Source organism: Rhododendron vialii, chromosome 12a (genome assembly GCF_030253575.1).
Source record: "Rhododendron vialii isolate Sample 1 chromosome 12a, ASM3025357v1".
In the NCBI taxonomy this organism is placed as follows: Eukaryota; Viridiplantae; Streptophyta; class Magnoliopsida; order Ericales; family Ericaceae; genus Rhododendron; species Rhododendron vialii.
The window spans coordinates 17,873,990-17,892,151 of record NC_080568.1 but is presented as its reverse complement, the minus strand read 5'-3'; the positions used below and the strand labels follow the sequence as shown (position 1 = coordinate 17,892,151).

General features: G+C 37.1%; 1 protein-coding gene across 2 annotated transcripts; it reads right to left on the bottom strand.

Moving 5' to 3' along the window:
- Positions 1-10,733: 10,733 nt before the first annotated feature.
- On the bottom strand, positions 10,734-16,495 carry LOC131310033 (squamosa promoter-binding-like protein 13A). 2 transcript variants are annotated; one of them, XM_058336816.1, is made up of 4 exons: positions 15,916-16,495; positions 13,262-13,488; positions 11,905-12,047; positions 10,734-11,320 (listed from the first exon to the last, which is right to left on the bottom strand). In XM_058336816.1, the coding sequence occupies exons 2-4, from the start codon at positions 13,471-13,473 to the stop codon at positions 10,851-10,853; spliced, it is 825 nt and encodes a 274-aa protein (XP_058192799.1). In that variant the 5' UTR covers positions 13,474-13,488; positions 15,916-16,495; the 3' UTR covers positions 10,734-10,850. The 2 variants fall into 2 exon arrangements, with proteins under 2 accessions (XP_058192799.1, XP_058192800.1); XM_058336817.1 differs by lacking the exon at positions 15,916-16,495 and adding an exon at positions 15,672-15,839.
- Positions 16,496-18,162: the final 1,667 nt, after the last annotated feature.

Sequence of the window (18,162 nt, the reverse complement as noted above, 5' to 3'; positions counted from 1 at the left end):
TTGACGCGCAAATTTAAACCTTTAAAAATATATATTTTTGTGATGATTTCAATTCGTCTTCAAAGACCTAATTTCTTGCCGTGGTTTCAGGAACACCCTACAACGACTGTTTGACCTGTTGACTCCGAATTTTGCCCACCCCATAATCATCAAGGACAAACAGAGATATTTTTATGTTCGAACCAGTCAAGTCCGGTCATGCTGACATAAGCCATATCGCATAGGAATGCGCAATTCCCAGTCAAGGTAAAACAGACACGGTCATTTGGTTTGATAATCATCATAAAACATTAGCATGTGCATAACCTAGTCATAACTCATGAGGCACGACATTTTGCGATTACTGTAGTTCCCCATTCGACCGACGGTGACAGATAGGACCTGGCTAGTAACTCTATTCTTGACCAACAGGCGAGTGTGGCCTTCAAAAAATCTGATTTCATATCGAGGTTCTGTCGAGTTGAATCTAAAAAACAAGCTAACCAGCGATCGTATCGCGGGGAGTTAAAGGTAAAATCTTAATTCTGCCTTGTGTTTTTGTATTTTTTTGTTGTTGTATAATCTTTTTGTATAATCGTTGGTTTTTCGGAGATCAGTTTCCAACAATAGTTAACATACGCCGGTAATAGTGCCACATCATCAGGTAGAAAAATGCCACGTGGCATACACGTGACGGCTTGAAAATATTCTGAGTTGTGTTGTAGGTTGTCAAGAATCAAACACCCAACCTCTTGGATAACACACACCCACCCCCAACACAAACTTAAAACATTGGGCCATTGTGAAATTGGTGTTTAGATTGCCAATATTTTTTTGTTTTATAGCATATAGAATTCTTTAGCAGCGTGTTCTAATTACTGCTGGTAATAGCAACCTTTATCGGCATTTATAATAAATGCTTTTATAAATGCCGGTAATAGTACCATTTAGTGGCGTTTCTTATATGCCATTAAAACAAATGCCGGCAAAAGTTACTAATACCTGCAGTTCTAGTAATGCCGGTAATATTTCCTTTAGCGCATTTTTCCTGCCCGCCGGTAATAGAAATGCCGATAAAGGCTATATTTGACGTAGTAAACGGAAAAATAACGGACCATACCATTTAGCTAAGCTTCCACCACCACACATCCCTAAGAATTAATGATCACTAAAGTTAAATAGGCCATGTTCAATTCATTTGCCTTCATTCTCCAAAATAGCAAAAAAGTTGATGGTTTCATTGTGAGTGCAGTTTATCCAGAAAGGAGGGATGCCCACGTTGCTAGGTGAAGAAATTAGGTAAAGAGTCACCAATTGGAACCAAATGCAGAAACAAGCTAGCTTTAAACCAATTTGGCTAGACAATGGTGGTTTTACAATCACGGTCAATAACTGTGATTTTTATATATGGTTTATTGTAGGAGTGTGGATTTAGACAAGGGTAGTTGAAACCCTAGATATGTATATATATATATAGTCCGGATCCCATAAGGGATCCCGCATGGTCTTACCGTGCGGGACTCTCCTTTCCCGAGTGAATTGCGACAATCCGAACCGCTCAAAGTGATCATAATGTGATTTTAAAGATACTCGTGAGAAATCAGAAAAAAAAATTGATCGGGAAGGGCTTGATCCGAACAGTTTTTTATTGAACGGTTCAGTAAAAACCTGCTCGGATCAAGCCATTTCCGATCATTTTTTTTGCTAATTTCGCATGGGTTTCCTTAAAATCACGTTCTGAACACAATGAGCGGCTCGGATCATCACAATTCGCTCAGGAAAGGGGAGTCCCGCACGGTAAGACCGTGCTGGATCCCTCATTAGATCCTAAGTGTGTGTGTGTGTCTATATATATATATATATACACACACACCCTAAAGTATGGGCCATGCATGTCAAAGCTATCTGTAAAATCTCTATGGCAATGTTTAGATTTTTATACGAACCATGAATGAAGGAAGGAATCACTTTACTAGTCATGCATGTGACCACTTCAATAGGCCGGAGTACCTTACACCATAGTTGTTAATCCCCTACCGTACCGGCCGATACGTACCGGATTTGAAGAAAACCGGTACCCTAACACCCCAATACCGTTCCCAAATACCGATCGGTACCGCTCGGTACCCCCCATGCGCACGAATAACCCGTGACGCGCATCCGGTTAATTGGTTTCCGAATCAGTTTTTCCAAATTGCCTTCGGTCACGACACATTTTTCCGAGCGCGCGAGACCTCTTATTGGGTTCTCATTCACAAGATCACTAGTGTGCAAAGTCATTTAAAGTGGAAAAGAGTTTTGTAACTAAGCAATGTAGAACTAGAGAATCTCTAGTAGAGATATTTTATGATGAATTGTATGATATGGGGGATTTTTTTGAATTATAATTATATATAATTATTATATATATTGTAGTTGCGGTAAATCCGAAATGGTACCCGGTACCTGACCGGTATCGGTACGTACCGTACCAGTAGAAAAATCGGTACCCTATCCGAAACGGTATTCAGAACTATGCCTTACACAGAATAAAAGTTGAATGAACTAAGCAAAGTAGAGGTGGGGGACCAATTTGCATCAACAGACTGTGGGGTTGAGTCCGAGTCATGACCACATGGGTTATATATATATAGAGTTAGGTTCCAGTGAGGGATCCCTCATTTTCTCATCCAAGCAATTTTCATTGAACGGTTAAAAAAAAACTGCTCGGATGACGCCCTTTCGGGTCATTTTTTTTTGCTGATTTCTCGCGGGGACTCTTAAAATTACGTTCTGCACACATTGAACGGTTCGGATTTTCAAAATTTGATCGGAAAATGAAAGTCCTTCATTTTGTTAAAGTGAAAATTCCTCTATATGAGTTAGGTTCCGGTGAGGATTAAAATGAGGGACTCCCCTTCCTGATTGAATTTCGATGATCCGAGCCGCTTAAAGTGATCAAAATGTGATTTTAAGGGTCCACGTGAGAAATCAGCAAAAAAAAATGACCGGGAAGGGCTTCATCCGAGCAGTTTTCATTGAACGGTTCAAAAAAAACTGCTCGGATGACGCCCTTCCCGATCATTTTTTTTGCTGATTTCTCGCGGGAACCCTTAAAATTACGTTCTACACACATTGAACGGTTCGGATTTTCAAATTTTGATCGGGAAATGAAAGTCCCTCATTTTGTTAAAATGAGGGATCCCTCACTTGAAAATTCCTCATATATATATATATATATATATATATATATATATATATATATATATATATATATATATATATATACACACACACACACTCACATAAGCTTGATGTGGTCCATGCGTGCATGGTTGCAGTCTAGGCTTTGTTTGGTTGGCCGTAATTTTTCTTGATGAGTATCGATCGCCTCAATTATTTTTTGAAAAACAAAGGACTTAATAAATTAAATTCCCTTAAAGAGCTTCTCACAATGTTGCTCTCTCACTATTCATAATTCGTAAGAAGTAGTTCTTGATGTATTATCCAATTTGGTTTCCTTAGCTTGTTGGTTATATGTAATTCTCTTGTATGATTGTATGCTCAGAACCTTGTACGTACATAGTGTGTTTTACAATGTAAATTCATAGACATGTTGAAATTTATTTACGTGGCTCACATGCCACATCAATTCTTTTTATATTTTATAGTATTTATCTTTGTAACTAAAATATGGGTATTAGATTTAAATAAAATAAGGTGGTGATAATGTCAAAACTATGTTTGTTGGTGTCAAAATTTTAGCGCATAAAGTCTTGTACACTGCTTATGGTACAAGATTTTTGTACATTAGAGTTTTGGCACTAACAAAAACAGTTTTGGCATTATTATTTTTCATAAAATATTGCCTAAATAATTTGTGACTATTCATGAAAAGGTTTGGTGACTATTAATTGTGAATAGATATGGTGACTATCTATAAATGGGTTTAGTGACCCTTCATATGTAAGGTTGCAACTATTAATGAATAGATGCCTTATTACTTCTTTGATGGAATGAAGTATGAAGGGTTGTGTCTATATAAAGACATGTGATTACCATCGAGTTATATGTGTGAAAACATTTATGTAGATTAGATTGGAACCCATTGCTCTTTGAAATCTATTAGTGAGAGTTTGTTGGTGAAGTATATTGGTTCTAGTTCGAAAAGATTTTCAAATTTCCTGCTGTGTTTGGTTTGGTATTTGAAAAGTTTTTTGAAAATAGTAGGAGTAATAAGTGGAGAGAGATAGAGAGAGAAATATTAGAAGTAAGGGGAATCTAGGGGGAATTTTTTTAAAAATGCTTTTTGAAAAGGGAAGTGAACGAGGTATTGTGAACACTATGGCAGAAGGTAAGTGATTTGCCGTTGCGTATTTATTTTGATTCTTCCACATAAGTTTATCAAGACGGGCTTCAATAAGTACTCCATGTAGATCGATCATGGTTCACGACTTGAAATGGCGGCAGATGCTATTCCTTTTTTGATATCACGGTGCGAGTTCAAATCACGAAAATTAATTCCTCGAAAAGATGGGTGAATATCACAAATCATAAATTCATTTATACTCTCTTATTCTCTGGATCACCAACCACTTTGGTTACTGAACAATCGTTTTTGGCACAATCTAGACGCCTTAAAAATGGATGTATCCGTAGTTAGTTTGGTTTTGTTCGTATAGTTATTTTCAGCAACATCACAAACATTAAATTCACTTGCATTAACCAAAATTGTAGGCATTCATTCCTAAGAAAAAAGAAGGAAGAGAGAGAGAGAGTCCTAAGAGGGAAGTGGGTTTTTCCCGTTCGAAACTTCAACTTCTATTTTTATTTTTTTATTACTATCGGGTGTTCGGGTCAAGTTACATACCTCCACTACTATTAGGTTCCTTGAGTTAATCGCCAACAGCCCGAAGAGTTCTTTTGCTGGAGGTGGGAGTGCGTCATACATGGGGGCTCACTAGAGCAAGTCATATGCTTTTTTGTCATACTTCCGTTTGATCAACTCTTTAGGGCTTACCCTTACTTTTCTTAGTCAAGTTGTATTTCCATATGCCGAGAAAAAAGAAAAAAGAAAAAAAAAGGTTGTATTTCCATACATACTTCATTAATTTATGTTGAAAAGGAAGGTTTGATGATGCATAAGCTACTAACTTTTCAAAAGTTCAAATTACAGTCAAAATCAGTTCGATTAAGGTCAACCAAATAACATTTTTCTTGTTTAGAAAATCACTCCTCGATCTCCTTTGAAATTAATATATATATATATATATATATATATATATATATATATATATATAGGCATGTGTTGCCAGTGTTGGTGTGGGTATATATATATATATCTCAAGTATTGACATGCCATTAGTTTCCAATTAAGTGCTGTTTGGTTGAATGCTTCGACTTCATCAAGTCTCATCTTTGTATATGTCTCTCATTATTTGCTAATGTTTCCCTTTTTCTAGTTTCTGACTCTAATTAATTAGGGTTTGTAAGAGAGAGAGAGAGAGAGAGAGAGAGACTATATCATTTGACTGCCTCGTCATTTAAGCACTAACCTGCATCTCTTAATCAGGTAGAGAGAGAAGAGTTAAATAACAAAAATGCCAATTCCGATGCCAAAAAAAACAAATGCCAATTCCCAAATCGAAACCAAAAGAAGGGCTAAAGGGTAATTTGGCCTCGTCAATAAAACTGAAGATCTGATAAGATTGTGATGGCTACCAGTGCTTTTTTTAAATGCCGTGGACCCACATGGAAAAATAATGTCAGATCTATTACCGAGAATAGGCAAACACCAATCAATATAAAAAAAATGATATGTGGACCATATGGCTATTTTGGGAAATATATTAACCTTTGAGGAAGTCACGTCCCATATGGACCTCTGCCTAATAAGTAGTCCCTATCAGCCCGGTAAAGTGTAGGGCTCTATGCATTTGCCTTGTGATTATCGTTTCCAATACGTGACACGCACCCTCTCTCTTTTTTTCTTTTCTTTTTCTTTTTTTTTCAACAGTTAAAGTATTCGGGTCAATTTACGCACACATGAATTGTTTTCTTTCGTGATTCAGTCAAAAAAAAGCTATCTACGTTGAGACTAGAAGATTCACAAAAATTTTCTCTCTCGTTACCTAAACCAAGAAGTTGTCAAATTTAAAACTTAGAATATTAGAGTTTACAGCAATATCTTTGTTGCCACTATAGTTTTCCCTAGGGTTATCACCAACTCTTGTTGTCCTACCGATACATCCCATGATCTAAAAGTTTCTGTTGTGAGATGGGTCCAACGTATTTGTTATGCATTGGCTCAAAGCTTTAACCAAGTGGTAGTCTTCTTTTCCTCTTTTTCGTTTCGGGGCAGATTCCCTACTTTCCAACTGGACCATTAGTTTTGACTTTTTTGGGCTCTCTTTGTGTCATGTCGTTGGTTAAAGTCAGTGAAAAAAAAAAAACAGGAATGCAACTTTGAAGTATAGCTCCGGAAACAATGGTATCCAGAGTCGTTTGATGCATGTAAATTTATATGATTTGAAATATTCCAAATGCAGATGTGTTTGAAATTATATTTTAAAATTGTATTCGTTGCTTTGCTCAATCGTTAATATCTATACAGTTTATTGTGGATATCATTCAAACTAAAAAATAGCATCATCCGACATTGATAGACACATAATAATATTTGAGCAATAAAAAATAGCCAAAATAGTGTGCTTGTTCACAAAAGGTGGTGGGAAAATTAGTTCCCACCTTAAATGGTAAGAAGTTCAAATAAAATTAAATGATAAAAGAATAGTAAATCACCAAATTTGGCATTTATTGTACCTCAACTTGTGGTAAATTAATTTTCTGAAAATCTAAGCTAATACGTAATTTGTTTTAAAAGTATGTATTAACCTTTAAAGTGATAGTTTAATTATAGCGTAAACATGTGAGATTGTGATTTTCCTTTATTATTGACAACAAGTACTTTTCAGATATTGGAAATGATGCATCTTAGTCTCATTCATAATGCTATCAAGGTGTTTGAGAATGTAGACTCCATCTGATGTTCGAAGTAAGTTGGTGCAATTTAAGAGTTTTTTATGGGGTTAAAATAGCAATATTTAGTTCCAAAATGTAAAATGTCTTGATGGGAAATCAGAGTTGGTGGGGGTATCATCCGCTTGTTTTTTTTTTTTTTTGCCCAGCTAAAGAATTTTATTAATTTTCAAATTCGAAAATTACAAATATGCAAAAGGATAAGGGCAACCAAAAGAAAATATTAATAACCTAAGGCTACCCAAAACCCAGGTATTAGCAAGAGACCAACACAACCCAAAATGGGCCATACCCGAAACCTAAAAACAACCCAAACTATTCATCCGCTCTTGACAATTATGTAAACGTCACTTTCTTTTAGTACTTGTTACTATTCATACAGCATTAAAAAGTATGTGAGCATATGAAACTCATGCTAATTTGGTAAGGAAAGCAACTTATTGTTTAAATTCACTAAACAATGGCCTACTTATCAGTTACTATCAACAGTTTTTTGTTTTGACTACCACATCGGGAAAGGTAGTATGTAAATTGTGCCGGAAGATGCAGGATTCTTTGTGTCGAAAATTCATGTGTTTCTATGCCGAGGGGTGTTCCAACCATTGGGTTCAAAACATAATTCAATGGCCGGCAAATCCCTTAGCACAGACGCATAAGAGTTTTCGGGACAGAGAAGATCGGACCCCCACAAAGATTCTCCATCAGCTACAACAAATTAGAAATGAGTGAACAAACTGAAATTCCCAAGGTTTGGCCCAATGGTTAAGTAATACCCCTTTAGAGCGTGAGGTCTAGCTAGCTAAGTTTGACTTTACGGACAAGAGATTGGCTCTCATAAGAATCTAACATACTAACGCATTAACATCTTATCGTCTAGCAAAAATGTTCTGAGATTCCCAATCAAAACAAAATTCTGAAATTCCATTTGTTTTCTTAATTCCTATTTTGTTCAACCCAAATCACTGATTTGTTAAACACAAAATGGAATCCCTAAGCACGTTTTGGAAATTGGAAGTACTTATTTGGACACTGGCTTATTAGCGTAACCAAATATGGGAACAAGTGTATATTTTGTCATTGTATGTTTGATCAGAAATTAACTTTAATTAGGGTTAGTAGGTACTTTCAAAACATCTCTCTAATTAGTGTGTGTTCAATTTCAGAAGCTATTTTAAGGTTAAATTTGATGTGGGTCCTACGGGAAAAAAAGTGATTTGATAAACATGAGGAATGTTGCAGGTGTCTTTTGTCATTCATCTGCTGATAATAACTTAACAGCTGGTTGAGATGAGTTAGGCGTGGTGGTGAAGACATGATAGTTAGGGCTCTGATTCTTCCTAAAATCTCATGTTTTAAACATATTAGGTGCTATATATCAATTTTTTTAAGGTTAGTCCATACAGAGTTTTACTAAATTATGGGGCCTTTCCATGCAGGTGAGGTGCATGAAAGCTGAACTAGATACCTAGTTAAAAAATAAAAAAAAACCTTGGCTGGTTGAGACGAGTCATTGAAGACGGTGGCGGACGGAGATGGAGGGGGGAGTGGCACAGACCAACTTCGGTTTTCGGAAAAAATGCACCAAAAAAAAAAATTAAAATTATATTTTTATTTTTAAATGTAAGAATTTTCTTATTTTTTGGATGTTAAATATAAAAACAGTCTTGCTATTGTCAGCCCACTGGGCTGACGATAAATACACTAGAAGAAAGAAAAACACGTATTTCTTTGTACTTTTTAAACTCTTTAATACACACTTACACACTCATTATTGCTAGCCCATATTTTCTGATTTTAGAATTTTCCATATAAGAATTTATGATTAGTGGTTAATTTTTTCTAACTTCGTCACCCCCGAATCCAAATCCTGCCGCCACTGATAGAAGATAGATGAGTTGTAATATGGTATTCTGGCAACTTGTAAAGTAACTTTTTGTTATTCAAGAGCAGGGTGTACAGGGGAGTTCACTTGCACCTCGATTAATTCCTCTCTCTTTTTCCCATCAAATACAGGTCATTTATGTTAGAATTAAGTGATTCACTTGAGAAACTCCGGCCTTGTCCAAAATCATATTTTGAAAATACTATTACACATCCATGGAATTCAAATGAAAAGTTTGTTTTTTCAAGATACGTATTTATCTTTGTCATCCAACTTGTCAACATACAATTGTCATGGTAGTTTCACAATTTGCAAAACTTCCTACATAAATTGACCGATACCAACCAAGTGACTTTAGCAGTCTAGGTAAAGAGCACTACATGCACAAAAAACACCTCATGCAACTAGCTAGATGGCCGAGGAACCAACTACGACCCACACATAAATTGGGATGGAAAATGCAGAAAAGAATCGCATGCAGGTTATTACTAGTAAAACAGAAGCTACTAAAGAACCCAACAAACAAATACTAGTAAAAAAAAAACCGCATCTCCACCCCAACCACAAGCCACCACACTTCTGAAAGAGTAGTGCTACTGGTACAGCAGCTGCTGTACCAGTAACATTTTTGCTTCTGAAAATTGAATAAACAGATCATAAACAGTCATACCAATCCGGCAAGCACACCTTAGAGTACCGCACTGCACCACAAGCTTTAAAAGCGCCGCACCACAATCATTACCATTACCGCGCGCGGTCAGGTGTCGATCAAGAGTACCCCAAAACAAAACAAAACAAACTCCAACCCAACCCAACCCAAAGGCCACCGAAATCCAATCATACCCCAAACAACCTAATGACGCCAAACGCAACCCTAACAAAACTATTCCTTCTGATCAAGAGCCTATACAAGTCGGCGCAATCTCTGTCCCCAACCCCAACATAATGCTATCTAACAAGCACAAACCTGTTGAATAAACAGGTGTCCGGCCAGATCGTGCCCATTTTAACGGCGGCCGAGAAGACAAAGATCAGTCCATCAAAAAACAGTGCGTGTGTGAAAATGTATTTTTGTGTGCTACATAAAACCGGAAACATAATAAGCCGCGACTAAACCGCTGGGCAGATTGAGTCAATTTTAACGGTGGCCAAGACAGATCAGTGAGTCAAAGCCTGACCCAAGAAAATGGCACAACTCAAACAGAAGGTGTGTGCATGTGTGCTGGCCATGGGACACCAAGGATCTCAAACAGAAGGTGCATGTTCATGTGTATGTGCTGGGACACCCAAAAACCAAACATACTAGTATATCTTTTACGTTTTCTGTCTCTTTTAATTTCAGTCCTAGGATATGTTTTAACTGTAGAATTCTGTCGATTGTATTGCTTTGAAGATTAATAAATCTTTATTATATATTCTTCTAAGTTTTACTTGTCTCCAAATTAAGTCGTCTTGAAAAACGGAAAGAAAGCAATAAGCCACTTAGTAACAAACTACATTCCAGCATTCACCAACTTGTTTCCTCAAACAGACTGCGTCGAGTATCAATTGAGGGGAATTTTAGGTAAACAGAGCCATAGGCCATTTGTATCTTGGGCTTGACTAAGCGGCCCTGATTTACCCTAGACCAAAAAACTGGTCTGGGCCGAGGGGCCAATTGGTTTAACTTGCTAATCTTTGAGTTAAGTGACCTTTTGGCACATCTCTCGACACAAGACACAAGTGGGCTGTATCGATCTACTCCCTTAGTAGTACTCTAGTTAAATTGCATGTGAGAGAAGGGCAGACATGGCAACAAATTTAAATATATAAAATAAAAAAAATAGAGCTAAAAATAAAAATTTAACAGAAAAAATAACACAGCAATAAGAAGTGGCAACATTATAGAAATTTGACAAGTTGTGAGGAAGTATTTCTTCTTGTACATAGATCTCACAAACAGTAACAACTGAGGCCCACTGGGAAACAAAATCTACTCCCATCTGAATGAGAGTGTTTGGTGTGACCCACTAGCAGATGACGGCCCATCAGGCCCATTCTGAAACATACCCTGGAAATGGAGATTGGCATTGTCCCCAACAAAGGAGCTAGGCGCAGAAACCAGTGGCTTACTTTCCATTCCTTGCGTAAACTGGCTTAGACCGCAAAACTGCATGCTAGATGGGGCCATTTGGCTCAAAGCAATCTCCCGAGTTTCAGCGGATGCTGATGACAGAAGAGAGAGAGCACAATCGGAGTCATTGCTATCAAGAAGTGGTTCACAAAGAGAGGGCTCAGAGACCTGGCGGTCATTTCCATGTATGATTTTGAACTGGTTTCCTCCTCCAAAGCTGTGCGCAAATTGTCTGTCGATGTAGTTGAAGCATTGGTCTGCAGCCCAAGTAGAGTTCATAATGGCACTTGGAAGTAGTTGTGGACCACTGAACGACAACAAAGTACCACCTGCAATCAAAGCGGACCAAATCTTCTTAATTACACATAGAGTAATGTTAATCATAAAAGATGAATTAGGTCCTATGCTGAGTTTGGATCACGGATTCATGAAGGGAAGCACCGGGGGGAAAGTACAAGTAAGAAATTTTAGAAAGATAACAAAGTCAAGAAGCTTGGTGTCCCCTACGATTTCCTTTACCTTTGTAAATCTCTTCAAAGTTTAGACTCTTCTCGATGTATAAAAGACCATGTCAGACCCAATATGTTGGTAGGGGTTTAGGATATGTACCTAACACGTTTAGTTACATATTCACGGCAGCAAGAATAAAATCTCACATATTCATGATATGATGTATGACATGTTAAAACACCAATTTCTCCAAGAAGGTACGAAAAAAGAACAAGAGAAATGTGAATATTTCATTCTGCCCCCGTGTCCTTAATTGGACTTGGATGAATCTCACACTAAGACACAATTCTTCCACCCCTCATCTATACTCGAGTGCATGTCATATAAGGTCCAAACAGAACCTCAGTATGGGGTTTTGAACTGGAAACATATGGTCTCTAGAGACCAGAATAAGAATCCAAACCTTGCTGATTCGAAAAAAACCCTCCGGTTCCCGTGTTTTGAGACTGGGACTCTGATTGAGGCTTTCTTCGGCGCCTGTTGTGACCGTCTAGACGCTTCCTGCAGCTTCGCTTCCCCTCATCAAACTCTAGTAACGAATGAAACCTGAGACAGAGGATAGATTCAGCTTATCATAGGTAATGTTTCATCAACCTCAGAGTGTTGATTCAGATGCATAATTGGATGAAACTCATAAAAAAAAAATGGCATCACTTCTTCTGGCAAAATGCACAAACAAGTTACAGAACAAACACAGAATAAAGGTTCATCTACCCATAGAAATGAGCTTACCAGTGTGGAAGACCTGTGCACAAGGAAAAATGAATATGATAGACAACTTTTCAAAATGCTAAAATAGGCTATCGAAGGCATTTCAAAGAGCTAGAAATCGATTTTAATAATAACCTGTTGAGTCGTTGACTACCAACTCTGTCTAACAGATTGTATTTTTATGACAATTATTGGGCGATTCATAAGCAGGTCAACACATGCAAGTATTTTGATTATCAGGTAGGCAAAGAGAATAAGAGCACATGATCAAATTCTGCTCAGGTACCATATTAACATCCACTTTAAAACCAATTGGCATGGAATACTGCTCTAGAGAAAGCCAAAACATAATTTATTTGCCTAGGAGAGGAGAGGACAATCTCATATATACTTCGAATCACATACTTTCGGACTCCAACAACTGTTTTGCTACAAATCATTTTTGTTCTTCACTTGACAATTGACATGTCTTAAAAGGGGAGAAAACCAAGTTAACCAATTTTGCCCAGCTGTGGGTGAAAACACATTTGTAGTTCATAAGACTAAAATGCCACTCCAAATATGAGAAACTGATTACTTTCTCATGACATGTCCATATGACCTATCGACTTTCCAAAGAAGTAGAACAAGAACTATTCACTATATCTGAAAACGACTAGGCAAAAGCAATGACGTCGAGACAGATGAAGCCACACAATCCAGCAAATTTAAAACTTGGGTTCCACTCTATGAGATCGGTGGTCTAATGTTTCCTACAATTCAAATAACTTCCAATTAGGATACTCGAAATAACAGCAAATGACATTCAGATTATCCTTATTCCTACTGATACTCACTACCTAGTTTTTTTCCCTCCTCAGAAAAAACAAAGCCAAGGTCTTAAACAAAAGACAATAACAGAATCAAACTTAAGTTTCAAAAAATAGCATTAATAAGATGAGGGCCGTGAATAAGGTTCCCGTAGTTAGAGCAGGCACAAAGAATCAAACTTAAAAAGAGAAGGTGGAAAGACAAAATTTCACCTCCTTTGAAGAGCTTAGAACTCTTACCGGCTGCACTGTTGGCAGAATCTTTGCTCCTGGCCCCTAATTGTAACCTTAGGGGTCTTAGAATGGATTTCACAAACCTTATGTCGCCGGTGATATTCTCTTCCTAGACTGAGGTCTGAATTGCACCCATCAACTAAGCACGAAACTACATGGGCCATACTACTAGGCGCCTTGGCCCTCTTCAACAATCCAGATGATGATGAAGCTTCCATCAGAGAATCCTAATCCTGCCAATATTTTGTCAAGTCGTTAGATCAACTAACCCTCCCAAGCATCAAGTCCACAAAATTCAATCAATCCCCCTCTCCTCACCACTTCCAAGCAACTGGAGACAATATAACAATCGGGCATGACTTCCTTCTCTAATATCCGTGAAGGATACGGACACGACGCAGTGCTTTCTGGACACGTGTCGAATGTGCCCACACGTGTCTAGATTTGTAATTTTATTTTTCTAGATGGACGCGTTATGGAAATGTTGGGGACAACTTAAGGATACTCACTTGCATTTTTTTAATCACACCTAGACACATTAGGAGTTGAAATGCAGTTCTTAAAAGGTGGCCCAGGGTTGAAACTTCCATGGATGTTGGGTTTATGAATACTTACGTAGTGACCCTCTTGATACTATTTTCATAATGTTATACTATCTGTCTTCTTTCATCTTATTTTAGACTTTCCCATGAGTTTGTAAGATACATCTATATACTTGTATATTATATATATTTATCTTCGCCATGTCTCTAACGTGTCCATGTTCAGAAATCATGTATCCGGGTGTCTACATCATATTGTTCATTTGTCACGTGTTTGTATCCTTGCTTCCTAGTCCTAGGAGTTAAGTCCCCAATTGGTAATACGACACATTAACTTTTGCATCAATTAATTATTTTAGTTACCCAATCCTCCCATAGGACCTAATTCATTATAAACAATATTTCACCTAAAATGACTCCTTAGCTTAATTTGTACTTACCATAAGACCTAATTCATTATAAAGGAGTTGAGTTTTGTTCACCCTCAACTTAAGAGGGTGAACATTACCCTGCTTCCTATTGGTTGAAATAGTGTAGATCCCACTACAAAGTGATGTCATACTTACCAAAAGGTGTATTGCAGGGGTGGGACATACACCATTTCAACCAATAAGAATGAGGGTAATCAGTAATACTCACCCTCTTTCAAGGAGGGTGAACAAAAGTGCTCTCTAAATAAAGGGTTCCTTGACTTAGTTTGGACAGAGTACCTAAGAACTACTTGAAAGGACAGACAAAGCAAGCAATTTTCCATCAGGTCACTAAACAGGTTAAGCAAAGCCAAAGAGCCATTTGCACAATGTGTTCATGAATGGAGCATTGAAAATTCATTTGCATTTTCACTCCCTAAGCGAAAAGACCTCAACCCCAAGGGGTTACCAAGTCCAACCATTATAAAAGCCCAACAGTCATGAGTTCAAGTTCCACAAACAGCTAAGCTATTGGAGCCAACCATGCATAATTTGTCCAGTATGCGAGAGATAAGAGAAACTGCAGGGGAATGTGGTATTAATCGGAACTGTTCACCTTGCAGCCCTCGCAGAGAAGGTCATCCGTGCGAAAAATTAACTTGATCGGACATTGATAAGCCGTGTAAATGATCGCATTTGTGGAACCAAAAATGAACAAGTATGTTTAAAAGCTTAAACCTTTCATTCCTTCCTTCACAAAGCAAGATTTATTCAAATAGCCATCAATGTCCGATTTAAGTTTAAAAGGGTGGATAACTTTTAACTTTCTCTAGAGAGCTACGAGATGATCGGAAGCGATCATTGTTCGTGTGGTCCCACAAGAGCCCAAAACTGAACCGAACTTGACCAGAGCTCTGTCTTCTAAAAGTCTCCCGATTCAGTTATTGGAATTTAACGTACATAAGGCTTCAACTAAAATCAAGTAGGAAACTAATTAACAATATTTTACAGTTTCCCCATATTAAATACCACATGATGATTGTGGATTGTATAACGCGGGAAGACACATTTAAAATTAATAAAAATAGCAGATTACTTTTAAAACAATTGTAAAATTAAAGACACTTTTTTCAAGAACATATTACTCCTGCACCCCAATGCTCCATAAATAAATAATAAATAAATAAATACTTTTAAATTATGTAGAGTATTGGAGTACTAATCTCGGGGGGGGGGGGGGGGTTGTGGTGGGTGGGGGGAAGGAAACCCCATGTAAACCACCATTTTGGTAGTAATTCCCATCTCAACAAGACAACAATGGTAGGGATACCAAGAAAACCTAAGCTAAAGTTACCATATCTGCTATAAAGGTGAAAATGAAAAAAAAAAAAAAAAAATTTATCAGAGGGAGGGTGGAAGCTTAATAGGTGAAATTAAAATATACTACTAGGTTTTAGAATATACCTTCAAAGACAGAGTACAGAAATTTCCCAAAAGCTCAGACACTGGAAATTAACAATCCAAAGGCTAGAGAAAGAGCACCAAAGTTTGGGAGTCGGAGATTAGAAGTACTTGGGTGAACATGGATTGAGAAGGGTAAGAAAGTACATGTATATATACTAAAATAGTCCAATAAAAATAAAAAATGAAACAAGTAAAAAACACACACAGAGAGAGAGAGAGAGAGAGAGAGAGAGAGAGTACTTACAGATAAGTGCAAGCTAAAGAAGAAGGCGACTAACTTGAGCTTCTCAGCCGCTCATTCTCTGACATGCAGTCCATTATAGAAGTGGATCAGTTGAGAGAGAGAGAGAGAGAGAGAGGCTTTGTAGCTTGTGTTGGTGAAAGAGACATACACGACCAAGCAAAATTCAAACCATTATTGTTCTTGCGTAGGAATTAATTTTTTGGTTGAAATTATGTAGAAATTATTGAGAAGGCCAAATACAGCTACTCTCAGTGGATAATGTAAGTGGTGTGCAGGGGAATATTACATACACAAATTAAATGTATAAATAAATGAATAATGTGGAGAGAGAGAGAGAGAGAGAGAGAGAGAGAGAGAGAGAGAGAGAGAGAGAGAGAGAGAGAGCATTGAAGAATGGAGAGTGAGAAATGATCTTCTATTTAGTAGTAGAGTTGTTTATTCATCAGTCTACCAAGCTAGTGTAATAAGCTTTGCCAGTGAAGAGGAAAGGATATTGGAAAAGCAGAAGGAAATGTTTAAAAATCGTAAAAAAGAAAGGGGAGAACAAAACCCAAAAACTAGTGGCAGCGAAAGGGACAGGGTGTTGTTTCACGTTTGTTTGTAGCCTTTCAATTGGAGTACTACTTTCTCCGTCTCCATTGCATTTTTTGCAGTACTACTACTACTTTCTTTTGATACTTTCAAAAAATGAAAGAATCGTCTCGTCTCGTCTCGTATGTAGTATTGACCAAAAGCTAATGAGCACTCTTTTGTCCTTTTGTTTGAAATTAGTTTTTAGACACGAAATGGGTACAAATACAAAATAAATTAAAATTAAGAGAGTACAAACACAAGGGGTATAAACACAACAGATATATTGCTTAAGTCTGCCTTTACATCGGTGGAGGCCTCCTACTTTTATAGGAATAAAAAGGAGAATACGAACAATACACATATAATTAAATATTACTGTTCTTAGTAGGGCTGTTATTCGAAACCGGAAAAACTGGACCGGACCAAAATTTTTAAACCGGTTGAATAATTTCGATCCGATTCCGGTTTATAAAATTTTATAAACCGGAAAAATAATTTCGATCCGATTTATATGTTTCAAAAACCGGTTGAAACCGGACCGGATATATATATGTATAATATATACATATATATGTAAAAACATAGGGGAGGGGTTGAATTATGGATTTTTGGTTGATATTTTGTGGTGTATATTGGTCTAATAAATATATTTATTATATAAAAACTATTTTTATGAGCTTAATTACGTTTTTATGGGTTTTTTTTTAATGTATTGAACTCAAAATTAATCTTTTTTGGTTGGGCCCAAAAAAAAGGGTTGAATTATAGATTTTTGGTTGATATTTTATGGGTTGAATTGTGAATTTTTTGATGTGTTGAGCTAAAAATATGGCCCATGAATGAAAACCGGACCGAAAACGGTTGAGCTGGTCGAAATCGGACCGATTTATTTCAACCGGTTCCTGATTTCTAAAAATTTGAAACCGGATAACCGATTTCGACATAAAAATACACCAAAATCGATCGAAATCGGACCGGTATCACCCCTAGTTCTTAGTCGTTCATCTGCAAACCTACTGAAATTTACAGACACCATTTATTATAACTATTTACATTTATCTTCTGCTAGCATAGACTTTACTATTATACATGATTTTTACTCCTGACATTTCTACTATTTATAATTGACTTGCACTATTCACACAAGACTTTCACCCCTTCTGAAAATGAATGAAAAGAACATTACATTTACTACAACACACCTACTTATATAACAGTACACAACAGTAAATTTCAATAATTTCACTCCTTCTCAGAAATGGAAGAAGAAACAGGTGGCATGAGCACGTGATTGTCATTCTGGATTATCTGAACCACTGCTTCCAGAATAGTCTTCTGTTCTGTCAGTCAAGTAATACTGTTCCAAAAGATAGCGGATATTTTGGCGCCATTCTTCCGGATAAGTATTATTGAATTTTCAGTTTGCAGATTCACAATGGAGGAGAGATGAGGGAACTTCTGCAAGTGTCAATCCATTGAGAGAACACAGTGTTTGAGTCATGACCAGATAATTTTCATTGTGAGTCTGGATGTCCTGAGACTCTTGATATGCAGAGAGGAATATAGTGTGATCTCATTTCGCCAAGTGATAGAACCATCTAGATTGGGATGACTCCTGTTGTTGCGATTTGTCCAAAAAGCAAATTGGAGATCTCTGCGTGCACTGTTGGGGAT

Coding starts and splice junctions, on each gene's coding strand:
- LOC131310033 (XM_058336816.1), bottom strand. CDS start 13,473: ATGGAAGCTTCATCATCATCTGGATTGTTGAAGAGGGCCAAGGCGCCT. Junction 12,048..13,261: donor TTCTGCCAACAGTGCAGCCG/GTAAGAGTTCTA, acceptor CCTCTGTCTCAG/GTTTCATTCGTTACTAGAGT. Junction 11,321..11,904: donor GTTTTTTTCGAATCAGCAAG/GTTTGGATTCTT, acceptor CTTTGATTGCAG/GTGGTACTTTGTTGTCGTTC.